Source organism: Gymnoscopelus microlampas, assembly GCF_963454915.1.
Source record: "Gymnoscopelus microlampas genome assembly, chromosome: 8".
NCBI lineage: Eukaryota > Metazoa > Chordata > Actinopteri > Myctophiformes > Myctophidae > Gymnoscopelus > Gymnoscopelus microlampas.
This window is the reverse complement of record NC_139945.1, coordinates 19,922,370-19,938,932: the sequence shown is the minus strand read 5'-3', so window position 1 is coordinate 19,938,932 and position 16,563 is coordinate 19,922,370. Positions and strand designations below refer to the sequence as shown.

The 16,563-nt window shown below is 41.1% G+C and overlaps 1 protein-coding gene across 1 annotated transcript in view; it reads left to right on the top strand.

The window, feature by feature from the left end:
- Positions 1–2,547: 2,547 nt before the first annotated feature.
- LOC311049853 (calpain-9) overlaps positions 2,548–16,563 on the top strand; it is a 28,984-nt gene continuing 14,968 nt past the window's right edge. Inside the window, exons 1-7 of the mRNA XM_084063741.1 lie at positions 2,548–2,942; positions 10,612–10,681; positions 11,428–11,546; positions 11,867–12,000; positions 14,120–14,291; positions 15,812–15,883; positions 16,122–16,213. Coding sequence (XP_083919867.1) covers positions 2,652–2,942; positions 10,612–10,681; positions 11,428–11,546; positions 11,867–12,000; positions 14,120–14,291; positions 15,812–15,883; positions 16,122–16,213 — 950 coding nt within the window. The 5' untranslated portion in view covers positions 2,548–2,651. The remainder of the gene's footprint in view (positions 2,943–10,611; positions 10,682–11,427; positions 11,547–11,866; positions 12,001–14,119; positions 14,292–15,811; positions 15,884–16,121; positions 16,214–16,563) is intronic.

The window sequence follows — 16,563 nt, the reverse complement described above, 5'->3', positions numbered from 1 at the left end:
GTATTTAAAGATTGTGTGTGTGTGTGTGTGTGTGTGTGTGTGTGTGTGTGTGTGTGTGTGTGTGTGTGTGTGTGTGTGTGTGTGTGTGTGTGTGTGTGTGTGTGTGTGCGCGCATGTGTGTGTGAGTGCACACTTCCGCGTCCCTGCATTCCCAGTAGGCTATGAAGGCTCACTTTGTGGCTCCTAGAATCGCAACCTAGAGAGAACTTTCAACTATCAGGCTGCTCTCCTGTTGAAACCATCTTTGAGGTTTGGTCCAGGAGGTAGACACTGTTTGTTTAAGAGCAGGCTAGGCTTAAAACTTTCCTTCCATTTGGGGAACAACAGCACCATCATCATCCATAGTCTCTAATGTCATCATAGCCAGTGCAGTGCTTGTTTGATTACCTCATTAACAAATTACATGACCTGCCTGGTGAAACATGTCCAACAACTCTTCCGAACGTGTGGTGAGGTGAAGTAAGTATGTACATTATATTTGTACAGTATATAACACTTCTCACAGAGAGAACTCACAAAGTGCTTGACATACAACAGAAATAAAAACACAGCATGAAACATTCAAAACAACAAAAACAAACACAAACAAATCTAAGACATTCCACAAGTGGTTCTTAAAAAATGTCCAGAGGCTGCAGCTCTCAAGACCTGTAGAAGGGCATTCCATACATTTTAGTTTTGACCTTTTTTCGTCCCGCGGGGGAACTCCTCCTCCGCCTCCTTCGCCTCCTCCAGCTTAAAAACGAAAAAACAAAAAATCTAAGACATTCCACAAATGCTTGTTTAAACAGTTTGTAAGTGGCTCTAAAAAATTCCACAGAGGCTGACCTTTTTTCGTTCCAGCTCTCAAGACCTGTGGAAGGACATTCCATACATTTTCTTTTATTTTTTATTATCTTTCTTCATCTCGTGGGGGAATGCGGAGGGGGAAGCAGTTAGGGCTTAAGTGTCTTGTTCAGGGACACTTCGAACCTTAGGCTTCCCAGGCGGGCTCTCTAACCATTCAACTAAAGCCGCCAACCTGGTACGGGTAATAATAATAATAATAATAATAAACTTTATTTATATAGCACCTTTCATGACATAAATGCAGCGCAAAGTTCTTTACAGAACAAAACAAAAACAAACAAAAACTAGAAAATGTGCTCCTCGGAGCACAAGTCTCCGCCAGCAGACTTGTGTTGGGAATGTTGGGAATGTTCTAATTCTTATGTTCTAATTCTTACAAAAAATAGAACATGTTACTGTGTCATAGTAACATGACACAAGTGTCCTATCCGTCTGTATAACTGTCCTATCGTCCTGTCTGTATAAGTGTCCTATCCGTCCTGTCTGTATAGGCTTGACCAATGTTAGCTTGACATGTGGAAAGTGAAAACAATGTCTCCTGGCGGAGACACTAAAAATGTATTAAATACACAATAAAACAGTGGCAAAAAACACTGGCATAAAATTAATGGCTAAAATAATACATAACAGGCAGTGAGGCAGTGAGCAAAACAGTAAAGACATGAATAACAACACAGAGATTTAGAAGAGAAAAAATCAACTAAAAGCAAGAGAGAAGAAATATGTCTTGAGCTGTGCTTTAAAACTGTCCACAGAGGGTGCCTGTCTTATGTGTAATGGGAGTTTATTCCAAGCCGTCGGACCGTAGAAGCAGAATGCTGCTTTGCCGTGCTTTGACATTTCAGGCACTTAGAGTAGGCCTGCACTAGAAGACCTGAGGGGGGCGGTTTGGAACGTATTTAGGGAGGAGGTCATAGAGGTAGGAAGGTGCCAGACCATTGAGAGCTTTATAAACAAGTAAAATCATTTTAAAATCAATCCTAAAAACAACCGGGAGCGAATGACCAATAGACTCTGGACGGCTGACCTTAGGGTCCTGCTGGGCACATGATATCAGCATCAGCTGACACACAACACCTCCCCTCTGCAGTGCTTTAATCTGAAAGTGACCGGAGTCTGTTACATTTCTCTCCAAAATACTATGAATATGATGGAAGACATGATTAATAATTACTGTGATTATGCTTACATTTCATATCATACAGTAACTAAGAACTCCTATTTATATTAAAAAAAAAATATATATATATATATATATATATTACGATACAGTATGACATCATGACAATACCTATCGTCACATTTTAATATCACGATAGGCTATATCGTCGGACAATATATCGTGACACTCCTAGGCGGGGAGGGTTAATCTTTTTTTTTTAATCACTTGGGGAGGGTCATTGATTTGTATTTTTTGTCAAAGGGAGGGTCATGGCATTTTAGGGCACATACATTTTCTCCAGGGGTACCCTTCTTTAAAAATCGACCTGTCCCTTACAATTCAGGACTTTTACTTGTAACAGAGTATTTCTACATTGCAGTATTGATACTTTTACTTAAGCAACAAATGTGAGTACATTTACCACCACTGCTGTACAGTAGTACCAGCGACCATTGCCCCACCTCCCATACAGGTGTGCTACTTTTTTTTCTTTCTTTTTCTAAGAGAGGGAGGAGTGGTTACTGGAGGAGGTGGAAGAGAAAAGGTAACGTCCTGGAAACATTAGAACACCTCGGAAGCATTTCGAGCAGAGTAGAGACAAACCCTGTCATCTCTGACCTGGCTAGTAATAATAAGCCTTATGTCTGAGTCTGACCCAATGAGTGTGACATGTGAACAGTCTGCTCCTCAGCCTGAGGATGAAGCAGAGGCAGAGGCAGAGGACTCAGTGGACTCTGTGGACGGAGACGATCAGCTTCTGGGCTCACAGTCCAGCAGCTGGTTGACTGACCTTGTGTCCGCAGGTCAACTGTCGAGTAACGACGATCATGGCGACAGCGTCGTGGTGGGTCGTGACGGCTTGTTCGTGGATCAGCACTTCCCCCTGGGGAAGCTGGAGCTGCGATCTACAGTGAAGTGGAAGCGACCCAAGGTAGGCTAAAACAAACATAGTCCTGGCTGGTCCCCGCTCATTGCGGGGGCGTCACTGCAGTCGCTGCTCTGCTCATAGACAGAAAATTCCACTACCAATGCGAGGTCTCCGTCTTTAGTCAAAATAAACAAAACTACTTTGCCACTCACCGAAACAAAGGCTGTTTTGTGTTGTTGAAAGTCTATTCTCCAGGGTGGGAAGCCTCTCAGCACCCCACCTTGTCTGTATAATAGACTTTTTTGGGGCAGAAAATAAATATGTCCGGAAATTAGACGGAAATTATTTGATTTACTCCACTGCGCCTTCTACAGATTTGATCTATGGTAATTTATATTGACCAGATCTGTAGAGGGCGCAGTGGAGTAAATCAAACAACTCACTAACGCTCTGGACCGGGGCTAGGCTTAAAGTTCAGCAAAAGTTTCCAAATACCGTTTGCTATTTCAAGTGGTGTAAAAAGTACTCAAATTCTTTACTTAAGTTAAAGTATCAATACTGCAATGTAGAAATACATACACTGATACAAATAAAAGTCTGGAATTTTACTTGAGTAAAAGTACAAAAGTATTGGTATGATCAAAATGTACTTAAAGTACCAAAAGTAGAAAGTACTCCTTATGCGGAATATCCCGTGTCACAAGTTATCATAACAAATCTTTTGAAAATAGTCAAAGTTTACGTAGGGCTGAAGTGGTTAATGCATGTTTTGTAATAATAATCCAAATCTACAAAGTAACTAAAGTTTTCAAATAATTGTAGTGGAGTAATTAAGTAAAAGTACAATATTTGACTCTGAGATGTAGTGGAGTAAAAGTATAAAAAATGGGATATACTCCAGTAAAGTAAAAGTACCTCAAACGTGTACTTAAATACAGTACTTGAGTACATGTACTTAGTTACTTTCCACCACTGGCTATTTCCCTTCAAAGGTGGAGCTCTTGAAACTGACCTTAAGTATGCAATGCATTATGCCTGTGCAAGCCCCAGCTTGTGTCATTGTCATGTAGCTAACACTGTTGTTCATAAAGAACAAGTAAATAGTTCTATGTATATTTGGTAGCAAATGTTTAAATTCAAGTATGCTGTAATTTCATAGATATGACCTACAATCCTGAATGGCCTATAGATCAAATAATTAATAGCTTTACTTTTCATGTAAAGAATTATAGATAGGCCTATTGGCCTGTAATAAACCATTATTACTCGTTTTTGGGGGGAAAAGGATTTTAAGAGACACGCAAACATACAAGGATACAAACATTGAAAGGAAAACAAAAAAAGACAAGACAAGACAAAAGGGCTGCATTCATTGCTACAGTTATTCATGTTAATAGTACAATTCCCCTTTCCCCTTTTTTACATGGTCCATGGGCTGAAGGAAGAAAGTCCACTTTTCCCAATTTTTGTGTAACTTGTCCTCTTGCAGTATGAATGTTAGTTTTTCATTATGGGCTCATTTCAATTGAATGACATTGCCATTTAACCATGTTTACAATTAGTCATTCAGATTCAGAAGGTGGTGTCGTGATAACGCAGCATAGGCCTAATTCCCAGCAGGATGTCAGATGTGTAAGCAAGATGTTGCATTGTCATTAAAACTATAGCAAGTGGAGTCTAGACTATACTCTGGAAAGTTATTTATTTTCAATGGCTGACAGATCATGACCAATGAAGCCTAATTTATTTATACAGTTTGAGACAAGCATGCCATGGCTCATGGCTTGTCTCACACTGCATACATTTGGTTGAGTTGTGTAGCATGAGCACATTTGAAGATCTTCTGGCTGCAAGAGGTGGTCCAGAACGCCTTGTCAAATTCCATACAGCAGGAGAGAATGAGAGACTGTTCAGCTCACTGTACTCCTCTATAAATGTAGGCTTACTCTTCTCACGCATATGTACCGATTTCCATTATGTGTGAATGTAATGTAAGTAAGTACATTTTATTTGTATAGCACTTCTCACAGAGGGAACACACAAAGTGCTTTACGTACAACAGAAAAAAAAACATCAAGAAACATTCAAATGATTAGAGACAACAAAAACACAAACTGTACAATGCATAACAGGAAAACAAAAAACAGTTGACACATTTCACACCTGGAGGAGAAGCTCAATTCCCCAAATGCTTGTTGAAACAGTAGTGTTTTAGGTGTTTTTTAAAAATATGTACAGACGCTGCAGCTGTCAAGACCTGAGGAAGGGAATTCCAGAGTCTGGGCGTCTACAGGCTGAAAGGCGCTGTCACCTTTGGTGATTAACCTGGTACGAGGAATGACCAATAGACCCTGGTCAGCTGACCTTAGGGTCCTGCTGGGCACATATCGTTTAGCAGGTCAGTTAGATATTCAGGTGACTGACCATGCAGAGCTCTAAAAGTGAGCGCCAGGGCATTGAACTGAACCCTGAAAATAACAGGAAGCCAGTGCAAAGAGGCCAGAACTGGAGTAATGTGACACCTTCTGCTGGACCTGGACTTATAGTTAACAGTCTTGCAGCAGCATTTTTAATTAATTGGAGGCGGTCTATGGATGTTTTATTGAGGCAGGTGAAAACCGAATTGCAGTAGTCAAGGCGAGAGGAAACAGAGGCATGGATAACCATTTCTAGGTCAATATGTGAAACAATCGACCTGAGCGTCGCAATATTCCTGAGGTGGAAAAATCAGGTACGGGTGAGTCATTGACTTGATGTGCGTGTCGAGGTGCATGGCCTGATCAAAGTAGACCCCAAGGTTCCTGGGGCTCACATGCATTATTTTTGAAGGACCCAAATGCAACCAGCTACCTTATTTAGAAGCAACGCTATCAGAGGCCACAATGAGCACCTCGGTTTTATCCTCATTTAGTTGCCAAACAGACCTTAATGGCAGACAAACTCCCCCCACCTTTCTCTTCGATACTGCTCCTCTCCTCACTACAAACACAGAATGAAGGCAGGCCAGGACATGGCTGAGATCAGACTTGCTTAAGATGTTTACACTGGGCTCTTTATCAAATAAAAACCTCACAGAAGATCAAGTCAATACATTCTTTACATGAAAATAACTGATGCATATTAGGTCTTGTGTTTGTCCGGGCACCATCTATCATGGAGGGTTATTATCATAATGGCACATGTGGCATTGTGCCAACCGCTAATACACAGTTTCATTATTTATGACCAATATAGCTTCTTCACTAAGCGTTTGTTACCTCAGGGTTCAAGGTGATTTATTGTCACATTAACATCTTTAACAACATTGCAGGCAGTGAAAATATTTTATTCTAAGCTTTCTTCAACATTGTAAAACATAAATCAGATAGGCTATAGGCCTAAACCAGGAGAACAACGCACATTGGGCTGGTTTTGTAATCATAGTGGTTATAATAACTATAATCATCATCATCATCATCATCATAATCTATCTATTAATTCACAAAATGGGTTTTGGGTATATAACCCGTCCGACCGGAGGCCCTCAAACTTGCCGTGTGTGTCCTACATGACCCGGGGGTGTGAATAGGGCTGTCACGATTAGAAATTTAAGTTGACGATTAATTATCACTCAAATAATTGCGATTAACGATTTAATGTGTTTCTGTCGTTGAAAATTAATGGAACATTATGAATAAAAAATACATTTCTGTTTGGCTTTTAGCTTTCGTAAACAAAAGTTGCACAGGGCAGATATGACAAATAACACTAATTACTTTATACTTAAAAATAAACATTAATAGTGGAAATAGCCGATCTATAAGCTCAAAATGCGTCGCATCGCGACGCGTTTTGAGCTTATAGATCGGCTATTTCCACTATTTTTTTAATTTTTTGAAAATATATATTTTTTTTACATGGAATTGATTATGACGATAATGCAAAAATAAGTGCGATTATGTGAAATAATTGCGATTAGACGATTATGTAATAATGGTGACAGGCCTAGGCAATTGCCGAATGGCAATTCTATCGGACCAACGAAAAACCATCAATATCTGTATCTGACTGATCGCAAGTCTGCAGATGATGCACTGTTTTGGCAGAGGACACACTTTTATCTGTGTGTTTGGGGGGAGTGTCGGCTTCCATGATAGGCCAATCCGACGAGGCAGCTTCACGGACTGTTAAAGCTTTGCTTCACATTTTGTGCCACTTAGCCAATATAGGTCCCTGATTGGCCAACCCGATCTGTCAGCTTAACTGATAGGTCGATGTTCGCTTCGTTTGTGCCGCGTCGCCAATATAAGTGGCAGCGTGTGCAATAATGGAGCAGAAAGTACTGTTACATGTTTACATGTACATTTCATCCCAAGACGACAGGGAACAGAAAGTAAGAGAGCCATAGTCACGAGACCTGACAACGGTACGAGTACATCAGATGACAGGAGTGTTGCACAACAGATGGGGCGTTTATTCCCGACATTTTGTTATCATTTTATAACAGTAGCAATCATTAAACCTTGTGTAGCCCACACAGCAATATGAAATAACATTAAGAAGTGACAGGACTTTTTGAGGAAGAGAAGGGCAGTTGTTAGTATCCTATCCACTGTCTCCAGTGGATAGGATACTGGTGCTCCTGTGGTGATGGTCACAAGAAGACAACTTCTCTAACCTTTTAGGTAATCTCATCAAAATAAAGGCTTATTTTGTTTGTTGATGCTTTAGACTTAAGGTATATCTCCACCTTCAGGCTAGGCCGCCAGCACCAAATACTATCTTGCCAGTTGTCTCTTAAGCTTTGGTAGCCAAATAAATAAAAAGTAAAACCACAAACCAAAAGGTTAATACAAGTCTGTAGATGGCAGTCTACTGATAAACACTGATCTAGCACAAGCATACAAAGAGTTTCATGTTCAGTGGCCCGACCTGCAGGCTACAACCACCCTCATTATGTCCCTCATCCTGTCATGTTGTCTAATCCTAAACCACACAGATCCTGCTAGACTGGTCCTGTGGATTGAACATGATCGCTAACACAGAATCTGTCTAACTCCATGTTTGTTCTTCTATCATGTGCTTATTTATTTCAAAAGTATATAATAGTGTAATCTTCAGTGGTGTAAAGTAACTGAGTACATTTACTCAAGTACTGTACTTAAGTACAGTTTTGAGGTACTTTTACTTTAGTGGAGTATTTCCAATTTTCAATACTTTTACTTTTACTCCACTACATCTCAGAGGCAAATAGTGTACTTCTACTCCACTACAGTTATTTGAAAACTTTAGTTACTAGTTACTTTGCAGATATAAATGATTATAGTATAAAACATACATTAACCACTTTAGCCCTATTTTATACATAGGCTATTTGAAAATAGCAGATCTACAAGCTCACAACGCGTCGCATCGCGAGCTTGTAGATCTGCTATTTTCAAACATTTTAGTACTTTTACTTTTGGTACTTTAAGTACATTTGGATACCAATACTTTTGTACTTTTACTCAAGTCAATTTTGAATTCCGGACTTTTACTTGTAACAGAGTATTTCTACATTGCAGTATTGATACTTTTACTTAAGTAAAACATTATTTTGCAACACCATTATTACTGTAATACCTTCACATGAAGGTGAATACCAATTCACTTCCAACAGCGATAAAGACTGCAGCCTACCATCACTAAAACCACACATGTCGCCCTTATTTTCAATTCACCGTTGGTCCCCAAGGCTACTTAAGTCAAGTGATATATTTTTGGTTAAAACAAGAAAAGAAAAATCAACTTAAATATCGTTCCAGCTTAAAAAAAACATAATATAAGATATAAATAGAAAGGGGTGATTAGCACAGTGCAAATCTCCAACCAGAGGCATGCACAAACTCCCTCCATCTTACTGTCTGTCTGGGGCATCTGATGACAACGGTTAGGGGTTGTGTGTGTGTGTGTGTGTGTGTGTGTGTGTGTGTGTGTATGTGTGTGTGTGTGTGTGTGTGTGTGTGTGTGTGTGTGTGTGTGTGTGTGTGTGTGTGTGTGTGTGTGTGTGCGTGCGTGCGTGCGTGCGTGCGTGCGTGCGTGCGTGCGTGCGTGCGTGCGTGCGTGCGTGCGTGCGTGCGTGCATGTATATAAAAGGGCACAGGGTTGAGGGCAAAGGGTAGAAGGGATAAAATAAAGGACTGTCATTACTAGAGAAGAGAGCTCTGGTCTAGCCTTTTCCAGTCCCGATGAGTTTCAGTAGAGTTTCACTTTCAGTAGAAGAGAGGGTCCACTTCTACTGAAAGTTAATAAACTATTAACAAATATTAAGTTACTAATAGCTTGTTCATGATCTTTGTGCTCACTGAGTAGACTGCACAGGCGGAAGTAGCTGACATTTTGATCTATTTGTGTTAATTAAAAGCCACTCCTTGTGGTTAACTTGTGGAGTCCAAACCCGTGCTGAGCCTTCTTCTCCTCTTCTCACTCACTCTTTCCCTCTCTCCCACCTCTCTCACTCCCAGTGGTGGGCAATACTGCAATATAGAAATACTCTGTTACAAGTAAAAGTCTGGAATAAAAGAAATTACTTGAGTATATGTAGAAAAGTATTGGTATCAACATGTACTTAAAGTACCAAAGGTAAAAGCACTAAAATGTTTGAAAATAGCAGATCTACAAGCTCACAACGCGTCGCATCTATAGCCTCGGTATAAAATAGGGCTAAAGTTGTTAATGTATGTTTTATAATATAACAATTGATAATTGCAAAGTAACTAGTAACTAAAGTTTTAAAATAATTGTAGTGGAGTAAAAGTACAATATTTGCTTCTGAGATGATGTGGAGTAGAAGTAAAAGTACTGAAAATTGGAAATACTCCAGTAAAGTAAAAAAAATACCTCAAAATTGTACTTGAGTACAGTACTTGAGTACATGTACTTAGTTACTTTACATCACTGCTCACTCCCTCCTGTCTCCTTCACTCACACTGTCTATCTATCTCCTTACCTCCTCCTCATTCTCTGGCCCCATTCACTGTCTCTCTCACTCTGTTCGCCCCCCCCCCCCCAAATCCTTTCATTCACTAATCTCTCAAGAACAGATTCTGCTCTCCGCTTGAATCTGTCGGCGGGGGTTCGTCATAGCGCGTACGCACTGGCCTACAAGTGGGCGTGCCTTCAGATCAGGAAGCAGGCCGCGCTTTACCCAACCAAATGTAATGGGCGGGATTTACGTTTCTGCCGATCCTTCCCCACTAGAAACAAACCGAAACTCATTTAACAATAGCCTCCTCGGAGCCGACAAAACCATGGAAAGATATTCACATTTTAACTTGCTCTTTCATCATAGAAACAAACAAGTGGGCTTATAACCAAAACGATCCATGTTCTCTGGGAGAAGTGGTGTTAGTGTTCCGTGTAGAAATATTGTTAGTGGGAATGAAAACATAGTCGCACCACCGGAAGTGAAAGGCTGAAGGCAGACCAAAACCCTGGTTTCCTTGCGCACGTGTGCTCCATTTTGCTCCCCCCAGAGCTAAGTGAAATAGTAAAAAAACAGCAGAGGGCGCTGTTTTTCCTTTTTTATTTGGCGATGGGTTCCCAGATTGCTCATTCACTAACCTCTCCATCCTCATTCCCTTTCCCTCTCTCCCCGACTCTCCTCCCTTGTTTCTCCTCTCTCCTATTCCTGTCTCTGTCACAACCTTGTTTCCTTCCTACCTCCCCTGCCTCCATCTCTCACCGCATCATTATACTCATCCTTCTACTTTAGGAGCTGACTCTTTCTCCCCAGTTCATAGTGGACGGAGCAACACGTCTGGACGTGTGCCAGGGGAATCTCAGTAAGTCAACTGACTGGATGTAGCACCATAGCATTACTACTGCACAGTGGTATATTATATAGCATTACTACTGCACAGTGGTATGTTATATAGCATTACTACTGCACAGTGGTATATTATATAGCATTACTACTGCACAGTGGTATGTTATATAGCATTACTACTGCACAGTGGTATGTTATATAGCATTACTACTGCACAGTGGTATGTTATATAGCATTACTACTGCACAGTGGTATGTTATATAGCATTACTACTGCACAGTGGTATGTTATATAGCATTACTACTGCACAGTGGTATGTTATATAGCATTACTACTGCACAGTGGTATGTTATATAGCATTACTACTGCACAGTGGTATGTTATATAGCATTACTACTGCACAGTGGGGGGGGGGGGGGGTCCCCAGCAGAATGACTTAATATAGCTTCACAATCATTTTAACCACTTTAACCATATTTTATACTTTGGCTATTCAAAAACAGCAGATATACAAGCTCATAGCGCTGCGCCAAGTGCCGTGCTATGAGCTTGTAGATCTGCTATTTTTGAAAAATTGTGAACATTTGTGCAAATCTTTGAGAACCACTATCGTATAGCAATACTACTGCACAGTGGTATGTCGTATAGCATTACTACTGTACAGTAGTGGTATGTAGGCGGTAGGTCCATATACATATTCTCAAATTCACATACACAGTATTTTCTCCACCGTTCACCCGCCCCTCCCCTTCCCATTATTAGATGACTGCTGGTTCCTGTCTGCACTGGCATCTCTCTCCCTACATCGCCTCCTGCTGGAGAGGGTGGTCCCTACAGGACAGTCCTTCAAGGACGGATACGATGGCAGCTTCTACTTCCGGGTGAGCCTCTCAACCTCAGAACTGGAGCTGGATCAAATACGGTCCTTTGATACCAACTTGAAACGTAGCAGCCATTATCAGTACTCTTAAATTGGCAATTGCACTTCTTATGACTGTTATGGACTGGTGATTAAACAATGATTATAATAAGAATCGCATTCACCTAGTCTATATAAATTAACCTCTGCATCTATCTGTCTGTCTGTCTGTCTGTCTGTCTGTCTGTCTGTCTGTCTGTCTGTCTGTCTCTCTCTCTCTCTCTCTCTCTCTCTCTCTCTCTCTCTCTCTCTCTCTCTCTCTCTCTCTCTCTCTCTCTCTAGTTTTGGCAGTATGGCGAGTGGGTGGAGGTGAGAGTAGATGACCTGTTGCCTACTGTGGAAGGCCAGCTGATCTACCTGAGCTGTCCAGATAAATATGAGTTCTGGAGCCCCCTACTGGAGAAGGCCTATGCCAAGTCAGTACGCGTGTGTGTGTGTGTGTGTGTGTGTGTGTGTGTGTGTGTGTGTGTGTGTGTGTGTGTGTGTGTGTGTGTGTGTGTGTGTGTGTGTGTGTGTGTGTGTGTGTGTGTGTGTGTGTGTGTGTGTGTGTGTGTGTGTGTGTGTGTGTGTGTGTGTGTGTGTCGTGCATGCGTGTGCATACCTAGGTTTATCACAGTTATGTCACTGGTGTATAAATCTGTCAATGTGAAAACTACTACCCTTATTCCCTGGTTTTCAGCTGCTACCCACTATTTTGCTGTTGTGCAAAATAGTGATCTTGACTTCAGAAACATTCTATAATAGACAGAAGTGGGAATTTCCTGTACCAATATGTGTTACGTTACGTATCATATATATTGTTGTTATCACACACGCACGCACACATGCACGCACGCATGCACACACACACAGATACAGTGTCACAATAGAGCCTAGGATCTACTGTCTTGGGTTCTATTTACGGAAACTCAAGTAAAGCTTGAAAACATGGATTCACTTAATTGGGCATATCAGAATACAGGTGTAGTGCATGTTTCTCTGGCTGACCTGGTTCTGTGGATGTTGCGTGAAGCCCAGTCCGACACTCTCTGTCTCACAATCAGTGTCTCTGTGAATCTCCCCTGGTGCAAATCGTCCTTCTGCTCATCAATGTCAAGGGACATGGGACTTATTCATTACCTGATCAGCCTGGTATAATAATAACCTAATATTATTGCACTTACCATCTGTTTTCAGTGGGCCGCAGTAATGTCCATGTTCCATTACATAGCAACGTGAGTCGTGTTGATATTCGTGTCATGTACGTACATCCCAAAGAAACAATTATTAACCACGTAATTATTTTGCGACATAGCCATTACCATGCTTCTCATCTTAAACAGGTCTGAGTCACTCCCTCAAGCCAGCTAATCAATGATTATAGACTAGATTTGGTAAACTGGTGTACCAAACTTTTCTCAGTTGTCCCCGAAGTGATTTTTGACGTAGAATCCATTTCTGCTTGATACATTTTTTTATTGTGCATAGTTTATGAGATCATTTGCATATTTGAATAGATTAGCAGAAATAACAAGTAGAGGTCATCCAACTTGTGTTTTGGTGATTTTCTTGTGTAAGTGAATAAATATTGTGTATCTCTTAGTCAGGTGTAAGATATTTTCAAAGTAGTTAATGGTGGTTAATTAGCATAGATTATGCATTTAACGACTCAAAGCAAAGACATGGTAATTTTCTGTTCAATGTTATTCCAAGTACTTATCTTTACAGATACAGTAAATATCACAATAAAATGGTATATGTCCATGTAATAAGCTAATATGGTCATAAAAATGTTTGCAGGCACACTTAAAATGTCTCTGTCATTGTCTTTTCTATGATAATCATCAAGAATTAACTGAAATGCATATCAACAGTATGAGTGTCTCCCTTAAAGGTATTCTTACTGTCTCTGAATGTCAATCTGACCTTCTCTGACTGTCAATTTATCAGTGTCTGTGAGCTACTATACCTGTCGAGCAGACCATCTGCCTGTTTGCGCCCCCAGTTTTGTCTGTAAACTAGTGTGCCTATCTATCAACCTGTACTTTGCTTAATGTTTTATATAAAGCACATTGAATTGCCTTGTTGTTGAAATGTGCTATACAAATAAACTGGCCTTGCCATACCTGCATTCCTACACAATAAAATCCTCAGTGTTAATTTATCCATTTGTAACTCAGAGAGAGTCCATTTGGTTCCATTTGTACAAACTCAGTTAAATTAACACTGAGGATTTCACTTTACCTCACAATGAAAGTCATAATGTATAACATCGATTGTAGTAGTGTTTTTGACAACACCTGTGGTAGCTCCGGGGGCGTGAACTGTGATTCCCAAAATTCAGCAAAAAAATAATCTGGGAAGTACTGCTCCAAAACAAATGGTGCAGGGTCCAACACCGATCATATTTTCCAACGACACTCGCAACTAAAAAGGTTGTCAAAAAAACACATTGACGTGGAATGGTTATTGTGAAAAAATATACCAGTGAAAGATTATATAAAAAGTAACTTGTTTAATTGAACAATTTACACAGTATGACTTTAACCGTTGCAGGTTGAAAGGTGGCTACCGGGCTCTCAACATGGGTTTCCCTCATGAAGCTATGGTAGATATGACTGGAGGTGTGACAGAGGTCCTGGCTGTAGCCTCTCTACCCAGAAACCTGCCAGCCTTCCTTAGGCCTCTGCTGGCCAAGGGAGCCCTCATCAACTGTGCCAATAGCCAGGTATGGGTGGCATGAGAATTAGCATTTTGGATGCTCCTGTTAGTTTTTTATGTTGATGGTGTGTACAGTAGGTATGTTGAAAGGTAGCTCGGATCCAGAGAAAGTTCTCTCTCAAACGCTCTGCCAAACGCGGCGCTATTCTCATAGACCGAAACTTCCACTACTGTGCGAGGTCTCCAACTGTAGTAAAAATAAAGAAAATGATTGCGCTACTCACCGAAACAAAGGCAATTTTATAATGTTGAAAGACTATTCTCCTTGGTGGGAAACGTCTCAGGACGAAATATGTCCAGGAAGTTATTTTACTTACCCAACTCAGTGGCGCCGGCGCCTGTTTAATTAAAAGACACCGTGTCCCCCTATGATTCAGTCAGGTCGAGAAAAAAAAAAAGATTCAGTCCAGTCCCCCACACCTCACGACCACCGCGAGGTGGGGGGACCCAGGCTGGGTGCTCCCACCGCGGTGCTCGCCGCGAGGTGGGGGCAGTCCATTTGGTTACAGCGGACTTTTGGGATGAAGAAAAAAGGAAAAGAAAAAACCTCCGTCATCTACACTTCATGCAGTAAACTTTTTGTACCGAATTAACCAAATGAACCGAAATAAAGTAACAAAACCCCCCAAAAAAGTAACAAACCCGTAAAAAAAACATGCTGGGGACGCATGCACGCGCGCTACGTACATAGGTGCATGCGTCCCCTTCGGTGTCCCCCTATGTCATTTTCCATGCCAGCGCCCCTGACCCAACTGCGTGATCTGGTCTATATAAATTACCATGCTCTGGACCAGAGCTAATTGAAAGGGCGGTACATTTTTACAGCTTTGTTTATAACTGGGGCGTAATAATCTCTTATCACACTGGGGTGCGTCATTTCTGTGATGTCATGTTTTTTTATTTTTTTTTACTGATGACCTATTGACGACCCGATGACTTATTGATGTATGCCATATCCCTCTGTCTCTGGACAGCTGAGGCTAGTCTATATGTGGCAAGAACATGACTGTGTCTATATTCCCAGACATTCTCACAACCTTTTGTCCGTCAACACAGCAAGTTAAACCAGCTTCAGTTTAAATCTGCTTCCGAATGTGATCACATGTGATGAGATCACATGAGATGAGGTCACGTGAGTTGCTGCGTTGCTCAGCCAGGCACGATAGTCTTAATAATGTCATTTAGTCTATGTCTGTGACGTGTGATGCACCATTATTATAAAATCTTGTCATGTGTGCATGTTCAAGATTATAGAGAAGAGGAAGAGACTCTCATAAGTTTATGATTCCGTAACCGGTTAGGATTTTAAAACTCCTGTAGTGTGAGCCCAGCTTTACGGGTACATTTTTACGCTCAGTTAAATTAACTGTCGGTAGTTTGCCGTGTGTTGACTGCTCGTGTGTTGACTGCTCGTGTGTGTGTGTGTGTGTGTGTGTGTGTGTGTGTGTGTGTGTGTGTGTGTGTGTGTGTGTGTGTGTGTGTGTGTGTGTGTGTGTGTGTGTGTGTGTGTGTGTGTTTTTACCACAGGGTCCTCTAGAGCAGAAGAACGAGCTGGGCATCATGTTCAGACATGCCTACTCTGTGACTGCAATGGAGAAGGTAAAGTTGCCACACCTACAGTATGTTGTTCAGATACAGCAAGCTTTATTGTTCCTGAGGGGGAAATTGGGTCATTGCCGTGTCAATGGATAAGCTACAGATAAAAAAAAGACAGTAAAAATAGATGAGCCATGCCCTTATGTCATCTGGCCTTTCTTCACTTGCCCACTCTTCTAACTCTTTTATCCTATGCCATTCTCATCAACACTGTCCTGTCCTCCACCTACTGCTGTCCCAGGTAGAGACTAAATATGGACCAGTGGACTTGATTCGTGTCCAAAACCCCTGGGGAAAGGCAGAGTGGGAGGGGCCCTGGAGTGACATGAATGGGTCAGTACTGCTGTAGGTTTGACCAAAGGTCCTCAGAAAGATGGTAAAAACATAAGAAAATGTACTGTATGTCTACATTGTTCTGGTCCCCATGAGGAAAAGGGTAATTTTATAGTTATATATATTTTTTTTATTGTTATAATTATGAAGATATTCATGTTATGCCTATGCCTAGGCATTTAGGGATTAGGTTAGCTTAGGTTAGGTTATCCTATGTGTCATTAAGTGGGGTGGTCAATATACATGTATCTCAACTTCCTTTCTCTATTTTGCCTGTTTCTCTGTCTCTCTGTCTCTCTCTGTCTCTCTCTCTGTCTCTCTGTGTGTCTCTTTCTCTCTCTCTCTCTCTC